We start from the raw sequence: 18352 nt of genomic DNA, 5'->3' as shown, positions 1-18352 counted from the left end.
AGTTTCTTGGGTTGAGGAGCAGCGATTGGCGGATCTCCCCTGTAGTGCTTCCTAGGATACTGGGGGAATGCGTGTTGGAGATGCAGGTTCCAGGGCAGTCACACACACCGCCCGGAAGTCTGAATGATGCCTTCTTGGTACAGGAGAGCCAGCCATCAGCGTAGCCGCTATTCAGGGTTCCGGGCCCTTGGCCGTGACGGCGTGCGCGTGCGTGCGTGCGTGCGTGGGCGCGCGTGCGCGGCGCCACCGTCTGTGGGTTGGCTGGTTGTTTTGCAAGCGGGAGGGGCCGTGCGCGCTCTCTGTCTTCGGCCTCTGTCCCCCCCACCCCCCCTTTCCCCGGTCTGGCTCTCTCCTTCGGAAAGATGTCGGACACGGCAGTAGCTGACACTCGGCGCCTTAACTCGAAGCCGCAGGACCTGACCGACGCTTATGGGCCTCCGAGTAACTTCCTGGAGATCGACATCTTTAATCCACAGACGGTGGGCGTGGGCCGCGCGCGCTTCACCACCTATGAGGTTCGCATGCGGGTGAGTCACGGGGTGAGGGAGACGGCTGAGGGAGGACCGGGCGGCTGGGCGGGAAGGGCGGGGGAGGGGAGGGGAGGGGGAAGACTGCCATAGGGAAGGCTAAAGGTGGAGGAAACACTTGAGGGGTCATTTGGGGGTTAGGGGCTTAGTAGGTTTGCTGAGAGGTCTGCACACAAGGTTGTGGCCTGAGGATGCAGAAAACTCCTGAGGGGTGACTCCTGGCCCGATGACCAGCCTCAGGGAAAACAAGTACCCAGGAGCAAGAAGAAAGCATGACTGGAGACGGTGGGGGTGGAGAAGATTAGAGTGAGGAATTCCAGGAAGTAGGAATCAGAACTGTAGCAACAGAAGGAGAGAAGGAAGAGTGGAAGAGGGCTGGGGGATGGAAAGCCAAAGCGATATGCTGTGGGGTCCCAAAAGGAGGTTGTGGGAAGTCAGTCTGAGGTAGGGGATCAGGAAGGCCCAACTTCCTCCTAATGAGGTCTCCGTGGATGATCAGTTCTGCTCAGTCGTGTCCGACTCTTTGTGACCCCATGGACTGTAGCACACCAGGCTTCCCTGTCCATCACCAACTCCCAGAGCTTGCTCAAACTCACGTCGAGTCGGTGATGCCATCCAACAATCTCATCCTTTGTTGTGGATGATGGGGTTGAGCAAAGCCTGGGTTAAAGGGAAAAGAGACTACAGGAAAGGGAGACAGTGGACTTGGTGGAGCAGAAATAAGAAGGGGAGGCTCCTTGAGTGCTTCCCAGGCTTGTGTAGAATTAACATCAGAAAGAGAGAAGTGTTCAGTGCTTGTTTTCTCAGGTACTACATGCTCACTGGAAAACCTGACCTTGTAACTCGGATTGGTGGATTGTTAGTCGCTGCATTCATCTTTTGCTGACCCTTTAGATTTGAAGTATCCAGAATGTTTATTTCAGTATTTACTGGCTCTCATTTGGGTTTTCTGTATATGAATGGTCATTTGCCCTTTCTGCCCTAGATGAACCTTTTGGATTCATTATATTAGTCCTTGGTCTGTAGTTAGCTTTAATATATGACATTTAAGTACTGCCCTAGGAGTGGCTTCTTCCAGTGTGCACTACAGAGGACTTTATTCTCTAGTTCTTAGTCCACCATGCAAGGATGGAATGTGCAGAGTACATGGTTTGCAGGTTCTTTGCCCCCACTGAAGTGGTTACAGGCAAAAAGGTTGAGAGCCATTTCCTAATTTTCCTTATGTTTTCTTCTCAGACTAGAGGGCCAGAATATTCTCTATGGACAGCATGCTGCTCAAACAGCATTTGAAGACCTAAAAGAGTGTATGTGCTTTTATTTTTGAATGAATGAATTGAATGAGAGAGTATGCTGTCCCAACTGAACTTTGAAATCTAACTGAGAAGCGATGATCTCCAGATTCCAAGTTTGGCAAAGTCCAAACTGAAGAAAGAAATGCGAATAGCAGAAAATAAGAAAAACTCATCTATATAAGAATTATATGAAATCATCTCTTTGGGGAAGAATGGATGTTAGATCCCTCAAAATATGATAAAAGCTGGGAACTGTTAATGGTAGAGAACTTAATTACCTGAGGAGGACTGGGCATAACTTGTTCAGTGTAAGAACTGTCTGCTGTGGGGTTTTGGAAATATTGTCTTGATGTATTACCCAAGAGCTGTGGGGATTATGAATGGAACTGTTTGCTACTCTACTTCTAATAACAAGAACTGTTCATCTAGTGCCTGTTGTGTGTCAGGCACTGAACTAGGATTTAATTTCTAAATCCTTACAAAACACCATTTTACAGATAGGAAACTAAGGAGGAATGCAATATAAGTAATTTGCCTGAGTACACGTAGCTAATAAGTGGCAGTGTTGGGATTTGAACCCAGATCTGTCTGACTCCGAAGCCCATCATACTCTTTCCACTACACTGTAGTGTCTTTGGCAGTGTTTAGTTGCAAAACTTTAGTGTGCAAGTTTTTTTTCCCTACTAAACTTTTCATCAGGCCTTTCCACAGTTACTAATTGTATGGTAATGATAGGATTGATGGCATTTCCTAATTCTGTGGGTTTGAGTTAATTTGTATTTTTGTTAATTTGTATGGCTATATAGACTTTTAATATTTTGTTGAGCTCTGAGGGGAAATTGATGAAATCATTTGGTTTTAAATTTCTAATTTAAGTGACTGATCATGGTAGGTATTATAGGGACTATGAGGCTCAGAGAATGGGCTTTGGGAGTTGGGCATTGTATATGGTAGAAGCAGATGGCACTGACTTTTTTTATTTGTATAATAATAGCTCAGGGAAGGAATATCTACCCCCCTTAACCCCGCAAGAAATGAGTCTGGAGAGGTGTTCTGGTGACTTCACATGATATGTATGGGACTTTTCAAATGTCATTTATCCTTTGGACTTGAACTTTGCTTCTTTCTTTCCTTTCCCTTGATTTTGTTTTGATCAGAGCCAAAGGACTGTGTATCCTGTACTACACAATCCTGTCTCCCTCATACAGTTTGTAGGTTGGAGCTGAGAGAGTATCCTAGTACATAGTAGCCCCTTCCTTAGATGGCTAGGTGCTGAGATGAAAGGCCATTATTGTCACCAATCTATGGGGATAGGGAAAGAATACCATTTTTGTAAGTCAAAGGAGGAAGTCCACAAAATGATAGTGGGTGGTTTTACTGTGTCTTGGAAGAATCTACTCAGCACTTTTTTCCTTACATCTTTCTGTTGGCCTACTAGTTAAGGTTCTACTGTTTGGGGATCACAGTATTTGTAATGAAGTCTGGTGGAAACCTAGAATCTCAAGATACTGAATGGCTTTTTTTCTTTTTTTTTTATTTATTTATTTATTTTTTTTTATTTTTTATTTTTTTTAAATTTTTATTTTTCAGTGGGTTTTGTCATACATTGATATGAATCAGCCATAGAGTTACACGAATTCCCCATCCTGGTCTCCCATCCCACCTCCCTCTCCACCCGATTCCTCTGGATCTTCCCAGCCCAACAGGCCCGAGCACTTGACTCATGCCTCCCACCTGGGCTGGTGGTCTGTTTCACCACAGATAATATACATGCTGGCTTTTTTTCTTGAATGATTATTTTTACCCCCAGCTTTATTGAGATATAATTGACAGATAGCGTTGTGTGTTGTTGTTGTTCAGTTGCTCAGTTGTGTCTGACTCTCTGCGACCCCATGGACTACAGCATGCCAGGCTTTCCTGTCCTTCACCATCTCCTGGAGCTTGCTCAAATTCTGTCCATTGAGTCAGTGATAACATTGTGTTGGTTTAAAGTATAGAATATGATGATTTGATACATATATATATATATATATATATATATATATTTGTGTGCAGGATTCTGAGAGTGTTCTCTATAATGGCTTGTTTTGAATAGTTAATACATTCACATGGTACAAAATTCAAAAGGTACAAAAATTATATACTATATATATTGAAAAAAATCTGTGTACCCATGTGGACCCATGTGATTTAAAATTGTGTTGTTCAAGGGTAAGCTGTACTGTAACAATGAGGTCTCCCTCTCCTGCTTTCTGGAGGTTCCTCTTTCTGAAGAAACTACTGCTTTCATTAATAAGATACTACTTTACACATTTCTCACTCCACTTCAATCCACTGCCATTCCTGGGATGTTGATCCTGAGTAGAGTTGTAACTGATGTAAGTTGGCCAGTTATTTGGCTTTATTATTTGATTCTGTATACCTAGATCCTAGAAAGACAGTATCCAGACTTGAGGACTACAGAATGTAACATAGCAAGGAATGTGTGAAGCTCCAGCATAGTGCCAATGCCCTTTTCCTGCTCTGAGTTAGATGTGGAGAAAGTAGAAAAACTAGCTCCTTTTATTTCCATCTACTGATTTGAATTGACTGGTAGAAAGTATAGTCAGTATTAATACATTTGTTTGGCTATTTCTGTTTAGAACCTATAGATAGGAGTGAGGATTAGGGCTTTTTGTTTGTCGGAGGTTCATGTTGCCAATGGAGCCTTGGGAAAATTCTCAGTGATTAAAATGTGGGAATCAGCTGATGTATATCAGGGAGCGAACTATGGAAAACCAACTTAATGTAATTGCTATTTCTGCTGCACTTTCTGGATAAGGGGAGGGTAAACAGATACATAGTTCACTGTTAATCAATTGAGTATTTATTGAATAACTTGCATAATCTGCATTTAGGGAGATGCAGCAGTAGTCATGGCTCTTGATTTCAATGAAATTATAATTTACTTTGGTAACAAGACTAACATAATGTATATTATGTGTGTCAGGCAATACCAAAGTTTTATGTGTCCTAAGGGTTCAGACGAGGAGACCAATAAATTAAGCCAGTGTTGTCAGGACAGATTTCCTGGATGAAGTGGGACTTGATCTGGGACTTTGAGAATGGAAAGGATTTGGACAGGAAAAGCAAAGGAAAGCATACTTTGAAGGTGCTTATCTCTTGTTTTTTTACAAGGACTGTAAATTCACTTTTCAATTGAAAATGTAATACATGCACATGATAAACTCAAGTTGTACAGTGAAAATGTGACGTACCCATTCCAGTTGTCTAGTTTTAGTCTCCAAAGTCAGTCACTATTATCAGTGTCTTTTCATAAATGTTTTAATTCATAAATATAAATATATACACATATACATATCCCTTTTAAAAACACAGACTATATATACTGTTCTGTGCCTTGATTTTAATGCTTAATATCTTTCTGTATTGGGACATATATATCTTTCTCATTCTTTTCATAGTTGTATTCCACTCTGCAAGTGTACCATAATTTATTTAACCAATTATATATTGATGGACATTTATTATTATTATAAATGAGAAAATCCAGTGAAAACCTTTGTATACACGTATTTATAACTTCAAGTCTATTTGTGGGATAAATTCTAAGCAGCATGGGACTTCTGATCACCACCTCTGACAAGGCTGGATGTGGTGAGGACTGGTATTCACCCAGTGGTGTTTCGAAAGGGTTATAGGAGCATGGTCCTTAGGAGCTGTTTCTTTCTTAAGACATGTTCAAGTGGTTGTGACAGGTGGCCGTCACAGGCTGAGTGTTACTTACCATCTCTCTTCTCTCCTTTCTTCCTTGTAGACAAACCTACCTATATTCAAACTGAAGGAGTCCTGTGTACGACGGCGCTATAGTGACTTTGAATGGCTAAAAAATGAGCTGGAGCGAGATAGTAAGGTATGGCCCTGTTCCCTGTGTGGCCCTTGGGAGAGGAGATCTCCATAGGTATATAAAATCTTGAAGGCAATAGGGAGGGTGAACATACTCTATCGACCAAATCCCAATATGTTGGATCTGAGTGATACCGTTTGAGACCTGAAAGTGGGAAGTTCAGGAGAAATTGTAAAGAAAAATTATTACTTGATTCAGTGGATAGAAAAATCATACAACTTAATTCCTATAGGTGCTAAAAATGGAAAGTTGAGCTAAATTCTTGGATGGTAGTGGACTGTTGAAGTTTATTTCCTTTCTTTTGAGATGGTAAACCTGTCCTCCTGCAGAAACGGAGTTGGATTAATTTTTGACCTGAGCCATCCTGACTGTTCCTTTTTTAAAAACTATTTATTTTAATTGGAGGCTACTTACTTTACAATATTGTGGTGGTTTTTGCCATACATTGACATGAATCAGCTGCAGATGTATATGTGTCCCCCATCCCAAACCCCCCTCCCACCTCCCTCCCTATCCCATCCCTTTGGGTTGTCCCAGTGTACCAGCTTTGAGTGTCCTGTTTCATGCATTGAACTTGAACTGGTCATCTATTTCACATATGGTAGAATACATGTTTCAATGCTATTCTCTCAAATCAGAGTCCCACAGAGTCCAAAAGTCTGTTCTTTATATCTGTCTCTTTTGTTGTCTCGCATATAGGGTCTTTGTTACCATCTTTCTAAATTCCATATATATGCATTAATATACGGTATTGGTGTTTTTCTTTGTGACTTATTTCACTCTGTATAATAGACTCCAGTTTCATTCACCTCATTAGAGCTGATTCAAATACGTTCTTTTTAATAGTTGAGTAATATTCCATTGTGTATATGTACCACAACTTTCTTATCCATTCGTCTGTCTATGGACATCTAGGCTGCTTCCATGTCCTAGCTATTGTAAAGAGCGCTGCAGTGAACATTGGAGTACATGTGTCTCTTTTATTTCTGGTTTCCTCAGTGTGTATGCCCAGTAGTAGGATTGCTGGGTTGTATGGCAGTTCTATTTTCAGTTTTTTAAGGAATCTCCACACTGTTTTCCATAGTGGCTGTACTAGTTTGCATTCCCACCAACAGTGTAAGAGGGTTCCCTTTTCTCCACACCCCTGACTGTTCTTATGGTCTCAGTTCTTGCAAGTTGCTGAACTATGGCATAGGATGGACCCTATTCCTAATAGGAAATGAAATGTACAATACGTTACCACCAATATTTTTGCGTCTTCCTACAGATTGTAGTACCACCACTCCCTGGGAAAGCCTTGAAGCGGCAGCTCCCTTTCCGAGGAGACGAAGGGATCTTTGAGGAGTCCTTTATTGAAGAAAGGAGGCAGGGCCTGGAACAGTTTATTAACAAGTAAGCCAAGTTCCTGGGGGTTCCTTTTGCTACTTTTGCCATCTTAGTCTTTTTCTGTATGTTTCATCTCCCTGCCGTTTTGTAATGGGTAATATGATGTGGTGCTGATTGTGTGCTGGGGTCACTGGACAGTAAAACTCCATTCCTTTGAGCAGAATTCTGATACTGTGCCCCAGGGCCTGAGGAAGCCCTGCATGTTGGATGTGTCTAGGAATTTGCCCCTCCCTTACCCCTCCGTCCCCTTCCGCTCTGCAGTATTACGGTTGAAATGGTGCCCTGCTGCTGTCCTTTACTTGCTTGAACCTCAGGGTTTCTTTACCCTTCTTCCTCTGTCCGCATCCACAGCCCTGCCCCTCTGTGAATTCTCTCTGGTCCCCAAAACTACTGATAACCATCTTGGTCTCTTTATAGAATTGCTGGGCACCCACTGGCTCAGAATGAACGCTGCCTACACATGTTCCTGCAGGAGGAGGCAATTGACAGGAACTACGTCCCTGGGAAGGTGCGCCAGTAGGAGCCCCTCTCACCACTTGCCCTCTACTTTCCTGCTGAAATGACATTGGTTTTTACACTAAGCCTCTCTCTCTCTCTGATCTGAAGTTGTCTGTCCATCCCCTGGCCTGATAGACTCTGGCATTGTGTTCCTTGGTACCTGACTATACCATGGGTACTCTACTAGGATCCTCTTCTCTGAGGAGAGGTGGGAAACCACAGGCAGATGCCCTTTGCTTGGGATTGGGGGGGTGGGTGGGGGTATTGGACTGGAAGGCAATTTCTTGGGCATTTACCCATACCAGAAGGCCAACCTTGGGGGCGTGGGTCTTGTGTTGGTGGGGCACTTGGATACATACTGATGCTGCAAGTCCAGGGGATTTTTCTTACTCTTAGGTTTAACCAGGAACACTGAGCAGGGAAAGACCCTGCCTTTCCTACCTGCATGAACTTTTTTCTTTGGGAAAGGTGGCAGAGACCCCGAAGCTTTCATTTTCTCTAGGCCTTTTCCCAGTTTTCGCAAGAGTTTCTTTTGTTATACTTTCTCTCTCCCTTGTTGCTTTTCATGGCAGTAATTCTAGGGTCTAAGCAGTCTGTTTATGGAGCAAGGTGTGTGGGTTTTTTGGGCCCATCATCATGGCTGCTTCAGAGTCAGAAGAAAGCCATAGGACAGTCAGGGAGATCCTGTTGCCTAGCCCCTCCTTTGTGGCTCCCCACTCTGGCTGCCTGTTTCTTGCTCACCAGCAGGTGAGTCAGTATGGGCTGGGCCAGCAGTTCTCTCTCCCCAAGCCCTCACTACTTTTATGGGTTAGCTTTGCAGGTTTGGTGGCTTGAGGGCCGGGGGAAACTCACCACTGCCAGGTAACTCCCTGAAGGGTGGGAGTAGATAATTTTCTAGGTACCTCCCAGTGGTAGGGAAGGACATCACCACTCTCTTCCTTCCATTCTCCCTCCCTCCCATCCTATTTAGTGCTGCCACAAGGTAGAAACACATGAACAAACCACATAGTCTGACTTCTCCTAAGCACTTTGAGCTGTTGAATGGGGCTTAGGGGCAAGAGTTGTCACTGCCCTCCCCAGCTTGGTCACAGGGTTATTGAACTGCCTGCACTTGTTTCCCATGGAACCCCAGCATTCTCCCCAGAAGCTGAGCTAGGGTTAGCAGCTGGGTATAGATTTCCTAAATCTTAGAGTCTGAAGCAGCTTCTTGAGGCTGGCAGGTTTCCTGGGCTTCTATCTGGGAGGTGGTGGTTTGTTTGCTGGAGTCCAATGTCTATCCCAAGCGGTGGGATGGGAGCAGGTTAACTCTGGTGTCAGGTCAAAAGTGGGGTCTCTTTGCTTAGACTTCCTGTCATGGAAGGGTTGGAGTTCTTTATATAGGGTCTTGGGGAAAAGGATTATTGATTCTGACAAGACCCTGAACAGAAAGGTTAAGGATTGGATTTTAACATGGGATTTAAATCCATCTATATGCTGAGACAGACCAGCTCTCCGGCTACCGGGCCTGAGCAGCCTCTAGAGAGATGCTCTGCTCCCTTTCCCACCTTTCCAGTGTTGGTGTTGTTGCTGCCTTTTTCATCTGTATCCTCTGTTACTTTTGTTTTTAAAGATTCCTTCTTTCATTGTGCACAAGTGCTGAGAGCCTGAGGTCCCATTTCTGCTGTGTATATATCCTGACTCGGGACTTTCATTCAGCAAAATGTTCATTCTTCTGTCAGACAATGTCATATTCAACTCTGTTCATATTAAACCACTGTGAAGCAAGCCTCTGTTTTCCTGTTTAAGTTGTAAATTTAGTACTTTTTAGTTTCTAGAATATTCTGGGTATTGTGCAGAATTATATTAACATGGTCAATGTCCTAAAGTGATAAGTAATTTTTGCATTTAAATTTTTAAAAAGCAGAATCCAAGCTACCTGTAACAGTATTTACCTGTACTTTTTGCAACTTTCAATTGACTTTGTCACAGAGGTAACGCATCTGCTTGGAGGAAGTAGCCACAGGGCTCAGTAACTGTGGTTTGGGTCAGATTTAGCAATTTGGTTTTTAAGCTTGTAGGTTTGTGCTAATTTGGGCAAAATATATTTATAGTATGTGTGTGTATGTATATGCAAATGCTATATGTGTACATAAACGTGTGCATATGCTCATCCTCCAACACACCCACACACGCCCTACAAACACTTTTTTTCATAGGCTTTTTACCTCAGTTGAGATGTTTTCCTTTCAAATAAATTTGATGTAGGCAGAAAGGTGAGTGAACTCTGAGAATTTCTGATGAATGGATAGTTTCACTTGACCAGTGGGTTCTCAAATGGCTTCATGCACAAAGTGGGTTTTGGGAAAGGTTTGGAATGAGAGGTTAGTTAGGAATCTTGGCATTTGGGAAGTCAAAGCTACTTTTAATCATGTAGTTGAGCATGAAAAGAAGGTATAGAAAGTGATGTCATTAAAACATTATGAATTAAGATGACTTAACAGTGATATTTGAGTCCAGGTAGAAAAGTGGGGACTGAATTGAAGAAGTTAAAGAGATTTGGGAATCAGATGCCTAAAGATAACTGAGGGAATAGGGAAGAATAGCTATTTCTATGAGATGAGAAAAAGGAAGAGTAATAAGAGAAATGCAGCCTTCATAGGCAGCAGTATTGGAGAATGAATACAGAATAACCAGAAAAAGCAGCTATAAAAATATTAACAAAATTTTGACAGATAATGATATGTTACAAGTAGTAATCAATAGCTGCCTGTGCGCCCAGCCTTATGCTAAAAGTTGGACTGTGATGGGGTGGGTACTCAAGGTACAAATAAAATGATTACATTCTCTTTCTTCATAGACTTTATACTTTTTATACTTTAGTTTGGGAGATATCTCAATAAGACAAAATGCTAGAGACAAATTAAGAGGTCCAGATATATCTAGTTAGTTGTCCTGACTTTTTTTCTTTTTAATGTTAGTCAGGTAAATTATTTCTTTGGATTCAAATGTAAGTGGGTTCTGAAAGAACCCCAAATCCAAGCCCACGATCAGTGAGGAGAAGCATACTTTTTATAAGAAATTCAAGTTTATGCATGCATCTAGGTATTTACTACTAATTAATCCTCTTTTTCCATAGCACAGAAGCAACTCAACTTTTCACTGGGAGCTGGGCGACAGAGGCTAACAAAAATTTTTCAATATAGTAGCTATACCCAAGGGAAGTCTAAATCTTCACATTCCAAAGATGGCTTAGCTACCCTTTGAACCTTTCTTTGAGATGAGTTGAGCTAGTATAGGGTGGGAGAGATGAACAGCATTCAGGCTTCTTTGGAGTTTTTGTTTGATGAGGTGTCCTAGGTAAGGCATTTCCATCTTCAAATACATGCTGTAATAATTTAAGTAAAATTACTCTTTTGCTTTGGAAATGCAGACTAACTGCTGACTGAAATAGATATTTCTTCCTATCTTTGAGAATTGTTGAGTCATCTCTGGTCTTCTCAGACACAATAACAGTTCTAAGTTTTCCTTACTTCACTCATTTTTAACCCTTTTATCTTTATTATTCTGAAGTCTCTCCAAGGTCCTCATATGTCCCCAAGTCATAGAGTCTAAAACTGGATACCACTTTAATTATAGCCTGAAGTTTAGGTGGTTGTTAGTCCATCTATATATCACAGTATTCAAGTTTACTTTAAAAATACAAACACTCTGTGACTAATTTAGCTTGTGGTTCTCTGCCACTCCCTTCCCGACCACCCACCATCCCTCATTCTTCTTATCTTTTTTACATTATACAAAAATATTTTTCCCTATTTTACTTTTATTTTCTCTCTCCCTCCTGTCTGTCTGTCTATCTACCCTTCTGAGAACAGAAGTCATTCCTTATAAAAGAGACAGACGGGTAATTATTAACATTATACAGAATAAAGGAGTTTTAAAATCACAGCAGGCTTCTTTTAAATATGTACTTCTGTGCTGGTTTTAAGTGTTTGTATATAGATCAACAGCTACTTAATATAGAGAAACTGAAGGTAAAGGATTAAGAGGCACTGCAAATTGAAGAACAATCAAATTGGATAAAATGGTAGTTCTTAAGTGAATAGAAAAATACAGTTAGATTCACAGAAATTTATGCATTACTTTTCAAGAAAATGTTATTTGTTATCCAGTAATTTCTTTTGTCCAAATACAGTCAATTTTGATCATCTGTGCTAGTGGAGGGATATTATTAAATATTTTGTTATGGATTTTTGTCCTAAAATTTAAATGCAGAGATGTCTAATATTCATAAGACTTAAAAATATTCCCTAATATGTCATCAAAATAAAGACCCAGGAAGATCTGAAAAGTAGTAGAAAGAGTACTAAACCTGGAAGAGAAGCCTGGGTTCAGAGCTGGCTATGCTGTTAGATGACTATAGCTCCTTAAGCAAATTGCATCACCACTCTGGGCCTGTTTTCTCAGCTATAAAGTTTTTCAACCCTTGTTTCTTAAGGAGTTGAGAAACCCTGGAGGTGATGCTATCAAAAAAGGTGAAAGCACAGTTTTCCCTCTGTGATATGGTTTGCTATGGTGCAGTTAGGTTTTCTCTCCCAGAAATGAATGACTCTTCACTTACCCTGATTTGATTTTCTTTGCACATATTCTGTTGTGTCATGAGTACCCCATTGAATCTCAGTGGTGATTTGATTTACAGTTGCCATAATTTTATCATAAGTCTTCTAGCCAAAATTTTTATTATTTAAAAACAATTTTTTTTTTGCCAAGTGACTTGAGGGATCTTAGTTCCCTGACCAGGGATCAAGCTGCATCCCTTGCATTAGAAGGATGGACCCTTAACCACTGGACCACCAGGAAGACCCTAGCCAAAATTTTTAAATGAAATAATCACCTCATAACTATATGTAGTTATTCTTATTTAAAATATATAAATTATAACTTTGATTACGAAAGTGCCAATTTTGTTAAAATGTTTTATTGTGATGAAAGTTCAAAAGTAGTTAATGCTAGTTGCCAAAGTTCAAACAAAACATAAATATGTAGAAAGTGAGATCTCTCCTTATTCCCTAACCCTATTTCCATTCCTCAGGAATAACCTAATTTGGTATGGGTCTTCCTAGGCATTTTTCTATGCACAAATGCATGTATATGAATACATACATATATTCATACACACGTAAACACCATTGAATACTCACATACTTGTATATAGTTATTTGAAAACAAAACGGGATATTTTATGAAGTATTTTGCAACTATATTTTTAATGTTGTGTGAACTTCCTCTCATTAGTACATGGAAATTTACCTCATTTTTTAAAAATGGTGACATAACATTTTACAGTGTAGTTGTATCAACATTTAATGATTCACTTATTTGTGGAAATCATCTACTATTATAAGTAATGCTGCATATAACCTTGTGTGTTTTAAGTGTTTCTGTAGGATAGATTTTGAGAGAAGGAATTCCTGGGTGAAAGGATGTGTGCATTTTACATTTTGTTAGGTACTACTAAGCTACCTTCTTAAAGAGTGCAGTTTAGTTTACCACTTACAGAAAATGAGAATTTCTGTAACTTTACAAAAGTGGAGAAATCTTGTTTCCCTCCAAAACGTTTCTTTGCCAGAAGTGGAAAAAAATTCATAATTATCCATACTATTTGGTGAAAGTGGTGTTTCTTAGTTTTAATTTGCATTTCCTGGCACATTTATTTGTAATGATACCACTGTCAGGTTTTTAAAAATTCCCCCATACTTTTCATTTTAGTTGTTCTATAAGCAGTATCTATTGCTGCTAGTTGAGCATCCCTACACTTATTATTATAGAAAAACCCATATCTCAATTAAAGGTCCAGGATGTTCCTAACCTTCTTCCCACCTCAGTTTGGAGGAAAATGAAACTACTAGCCTAGTGGCAAAGCAGCATATCTGAGGCGCTCTCATGACAACCAATATTTTTCTCAGGTTGGCACTACTTGAGGCCAATCCCAGAACAGGACTGATAGCCCAACCACAGGCTCATCTGACCTCAGGGCTAATCTCTTTAGAAACTCAGGGAAATATCACTTTGCCTTTTGGACCACGATCCCTCCAGCTTTGATCTCCTTTTCGGTTATTTAGATTACAGGTAGGGACGGGACAAGGACAGTGACGTAGATCGAGCTGGTGACTGAAATAAGAGGCCGACTTGCCAGGCCTCCGCTCTTCTGGTTGGCTATCCACACGTCAGAAATGAGCAAACTTAATTGGCCCTATGCAACGGGAAGCACATGCTCTCCTCTGATTGGCTTCTTAATCGAGGGGTGGGCCATAGGGATTACAGCTGGTTGGCTGGCATGGAAGACCAATGGGGACCTTGTGGCACTGGTTTCGAAAGCGTAACCTGCCTCAGGGCACCTGGAAGAGTCGGCGGGATACCTCGGAGCTCGTTTGGCTTGTTCGGTAACTTCCTGCATCCCGCAACCTAGCTACCCTCTAACCATCCCCCAACCCCGTCACCCCAGGTCCACGCTTTGGCGTCTCAGAGTGTCTCCGGATGTGCCGCCGCGACACTGCCTGTAGTCTCCTTGCCTAGCACTTAAGAGGGGCCGTGCCTTAACCTGCAGGGCTTCTTCCACCACCGCTGGTCCCGAGCTCTTCCTCTGATGCGGCCCGGGGAGTGGGGGTTGGGGACCCGGACGGGGACCACAGAGAGAGGTGAAGCCGGAAGCGGGAAAGGCTGGGCTCTGCGGCCGTGAAGGCCTCCTTTGAATTAAATACAAATACTGAAGGCCTCCTTTGAATTAAATACCATGAAGGAAGGAGGGGGTGCCTGACTCAGAAATTTCTCCATCCAGGTGGTCAAAACCGTTTGAGCCAACCATACCCTCCGTTGCCTGATTTCACTGCTTGCTTTTTCCTAGACTCATCAGCTCCAGAACGACTGCAGCAAATACATTGGCCATCTCAGCCTGGACTCAGAGCCAGTGCCCTTTCTTTCTCAGTGTCAGTGCACCTGACCTTGTTGCTTTATTCCTTTCCCCCAATTATTTTTAATTACACTAGTACATTCTCCTCGGCGGGTGGGGGGTGGGGTGGGGAATCCTTCAAAACATTACGGAAAAATGGTGCTAAAGTACACGTTGGCCATTACCCACAATCCTAGTCCTCTTACTCTTCCCAAAGGTAGCCACTATCAACTGTTTTGTATGTATCCTTGTAGTCTTCCAACTCTTTTTAAAAGACAATGTGTTGTGTCTATTTGTACAAAAAGTATACCATACTGTACATATCCTGAAAGTTTTTCGTTCTGTGTTTTGGAAGGATTTTAATTTCACTAATATCAAGATTTACTTCATTTTAAAAAATGTGTCGTAGTATGCCACAGAATTGGAGAAGGAAATGGCAATCTACTCCAGTATTCTTGCTTGGAAAATTCCATGGACAGAGGAGCTTGGTGGGCTGCAGTCCATGGGGTTGCAAAGAGTTGGACGGGACTGAGCAACTGGCCATACACACACATGCCATAGAACGGCTATTAAATGGTTTATTTAACCATTCCTTATTGATAGACAATTAAATTTTACCTTTTTTGGGGGGTGGCGGCTTTTACAAGGAGCCCTGCTATGAACATTTCCTGACTTGACATTTTTGTCAGAGTTTCTCTAGGAAAGTGGTTTTCAAACTTTTTAATGTCAGGACCCTCTACACTCCTAAGAGAATTTGTTTATGTGGGCTTCTATCTATCACTATTCAATGTATTAGAAATTACAAAGTAATAATTTAAAAACAGTCATTAAAAATAATAGCAATAAGCTAATTACGTGTTAAATGATATTTGTAGATAAAAAATTACTTTTGCAAAGTCAAAAAAGAACAGTAAAATTGTGCTACATTTTTGAAAGTCTCTTAAATAGGATAAATAGGAAACATCTGGATTCTAATATCTGCTTCTGTATTTGATCTATTATGATGTTTTGGTTGAAGTATATCACACAAGTGTAATTAGAAAAATGAGCAGTATTTTAATAGCCTTTCCAAATAATTGTGTATATTGTTTAATATTACACCAATCCTTAACAAGTGGTAGTTTCTTAAAGATTACTTTTTAAAAGGTTACTTTTAATGTGGATTTTGAAACTGTATCAGTCAACTTTTCATATTTTGTTACGTTAAAATCCATTAGTCTACCTTGTACTTTAATAGATCTTTTACTGGGTGCATGGTTTTATAACATGTATTGGCAGTTTGGAAAATGTTGTTTTCATTGTTACACAGATCTTTCAAATGTTGACACAGTTCATTATACAGTGTCAAAAAAGTCACATTCATTAATATCACCACTGCTCTCATCAGAAGTCTTTTAAGTATTGAAAAGCTGCCAAACTTATCTATGGTGGAGGTGTAAGTTTTCAAAAATTCTACTTTTTTCTCGAAAGCTCAGACTCTAAAAAAGCTCAGATTCTTTCAGTTTTTCTTGAAGCAACAGGCTCATTTTGTCCATTTCAAGAAAACACCTGCCAAGAACCCAAGTCTGAATATCCATGGTTTATCTGTCAGTTGTTATTTCAAGAAAAATGGTGTTTCATTTAAAAAGTGACTAGTTCAGCTCACAACTCAGTTTCACAAGTACTTTTCCTTGGTACAACCCAACTTGAGTATGCAACAAAAATACTTCATCTGTACTTCCTGTTTTGTTATACAAAATATTAAACCAACAATGGAGATGTAATAACTTTTACTGCTTCATCAAGGACATTCTTAAGTGTGTGGTGGTTAAAAAATAGTGACTACTAGTACAGCTTGGTCCCACTGCCTTTTACCCACCTTTGCTTTTTCTTTTTCTCCCACATTTGCTTTTGCACCATCAGTGCAAATGTCAGCACAGTAAAAAAGGCAAACATGTCTTAATACTTTATTTATTTATAGCTGCACTGGGTCTTCTTTGCTGTGCACAAACTTTGTCTAGTTGCAGCTAGCAGGGGCTACTCTTGTTGCAGTGAGTGGGAGCTACTCTCTAGTTGGGATTTGTGGGCTTCTCATTGCAGTGACTTCTTTTGTTGTGGAGCACAGACTTTAGAGTATATTGGCTTCAGTGGCTGCAGTGCGTGGTTAGTTGTGGTGGCACATGCTTTACAGCATGTGGAATCTTCCTGGACCAGAGATCGAATCTGTTTCCCCTGCATTGGCAGGCAGATTCTTAACCACTGGACCACCAAGGAAGCTGTCTTAATACTTTTATGAAAAGTTTTGAATCTCACAGACCCTCCAAAATGATCTTGGGGGTTTCTAGGGATCTGTGGACCACCTTTTGAGAACATCTGAGCATCTACTCTAGGATATGTACCTAGGAGTGGTATCATAAACTATATGCATTTATAATCTCAGTAGATATTGTCATACTTTGACCACCTGATGCGAAGAGCTGACTCATTTGAAAAGACCCTGCTGCTGGGAAAGATTGAGGGCAGGAGGAGAAGGGGACAACAGAGGATGAGATAGTTGGATGGAATCACCGACTCAGTGGACATGGGTTTGGGTGGACTCTGGGAATTGGTGATGGACAGGGAGGCCTGGCATGCTGCGGTTCATGGGGTCGCAAAGAGTTGGACACGACTGAGTGACTGAACTGACTGAACTGACTGAGATATTGTCAAATGCTCCTCCAACATGGCTGTATTAACTTATGCTCTCCCCAGCAGGATGCAAGAGGTATTATTTCTTTTTACTGTTCCCAACACTGAATATTAACAAACTTTACATTTTGCCAATATGAAAATAGAATCTCATTGTTTATTTTTAGTATTCTGATTAAGAAGGAAGTTGAACATCCATTCATTGGCCATTCATATTTTTCCTGTGATGTGCCTGCTCATATTCTGTACCTGTATTTCTATATTGTTTGTCTTTTTCTTATCCAGTATAAATAAAGAAAAATATTAGTCCTGTATTTTATATATATTGCAAATATTTTCTCTCAGTCTCTTGCCTTTTAACTCTATGGTACCTTTTATTGAGTAGAAGTTTTCAATTTCAAGGTCAGATTTATCTTTTCTTTTTGGCTTTTGATTTTCGTTTTTGTTTAATAAGGTCTTCCATATGCCAAGGTCATAAATATTTCTCTTTGTTTTGTAATACTTGTATAGGGATTTCTGTGTATTTGATTACATCTTTGATACTGCTAGAATTTATTTTTGTGGATGGCCTGAAACATATTTTTTTGTTCTTTCTTTTCAAAAGGTCTGTCTGTCTTGGAATACAGCAGAGAATAAAGGGAACTTAGGATTGTGATTCTCCAGGGTTCCTCAATTGATTTCTTGTCCATGATGTTTTCTGACCTTAGTAGTTGGCTGCATTCAATGGGACACCTGATGAGGGGTCCATTTCCTGTAAAGAAGGATCCCATTCAGAGCTCAGTATCCCCACACCCAGGTTTCATCAGTTAATCAATAGGAGCTTCCTATATGGCACTAGTTCTTTCCTGGCCTCCACCCTCATGATGGGAGGAAGTAGCCTATAGGTGAGCTAACATCTTCTAGAGAAATCCTCATCTAGGATGAAGGGAAGGGAAGAAGCAGCCCAGTTTCAGGTATTTTCTGGAGGGTGGGAGTGGGAGAGTCACCAAGCCCAGGGGCCTCCAACCTCTGGGCTGCTGACTGGTTCCTCCTGTCAGATCGGTGGAGGCATTAGATTAGAAATAAGAGTGAATGAGTGAGTGAAAGTCGCTCAGTTGTGTCTGACTCTTTGCGACCCCATGGACTATACAGTCCATGGAATTCTCTAGGC

At 40.9% G+C, this 18352-nt stretch overlaps 1 protein-coding gene across 6 annotated transcripts in view; it reads left to right on the top strand.

Moving 5' to 3' along the window:
- The first annotated feature begins 325 nt into the window (after positions 1 to 325).
- The window catches only part of SNX12 (sorting nexin 12), an 86006-nt gene continuing 67979 nt past the window's right edge, over positions 326 to 18352 (top strand). For 5 of the 6 annotated variants that reach the window (XR_010660513.1, XR_010660512.1, XM_065916961.1 and 2 more), the window contains exons 1-4: positions 326 to 527; positions 5637 to 5732; positions 6994 to 7118; positions 7530 to 7620. Coding sequence is in view for 4 of the 6 variants with exons in the window: in XM_065916961.1 (XP_065773033.1) it covers positions 363 to 527; positions 5637 to 5732; positions 6994 to 7118; positions 7530 to 7620 (477 nt within the window). In the remaining 2 variants the exon portion in view is untranslated. Of the gene's footprint in view, positions 528 to 5636; positions 5733 to 6993; positions 7119 to 7529; positions 7621 to 9219; positions 9375 to 18352 lie in introns of those variants that run through there. The other variant, XM_065916962.1, reaches the window with a different exon arrangement.

Source organism: Muntiacus reevesi, chromosome X (assembly GCF_963930625.1).
Source record: "Muntiacus reevesi chromosome X, mMunRee1.1, whole genome shotgun sequence".
Classification (NCBI taxonomy): domain Eukaryota; kingdom Metazoa; phylum Chordata; class Mammalia; order Artiodactyla; family Cervidae; genus Muntiacus; species Muntiacus reevesi.
The sequence above is the reverse complement of the archived record's forward strand: the minus strand, read 5'-3'. Positions and strand labels throughout refer to the sequence as shown.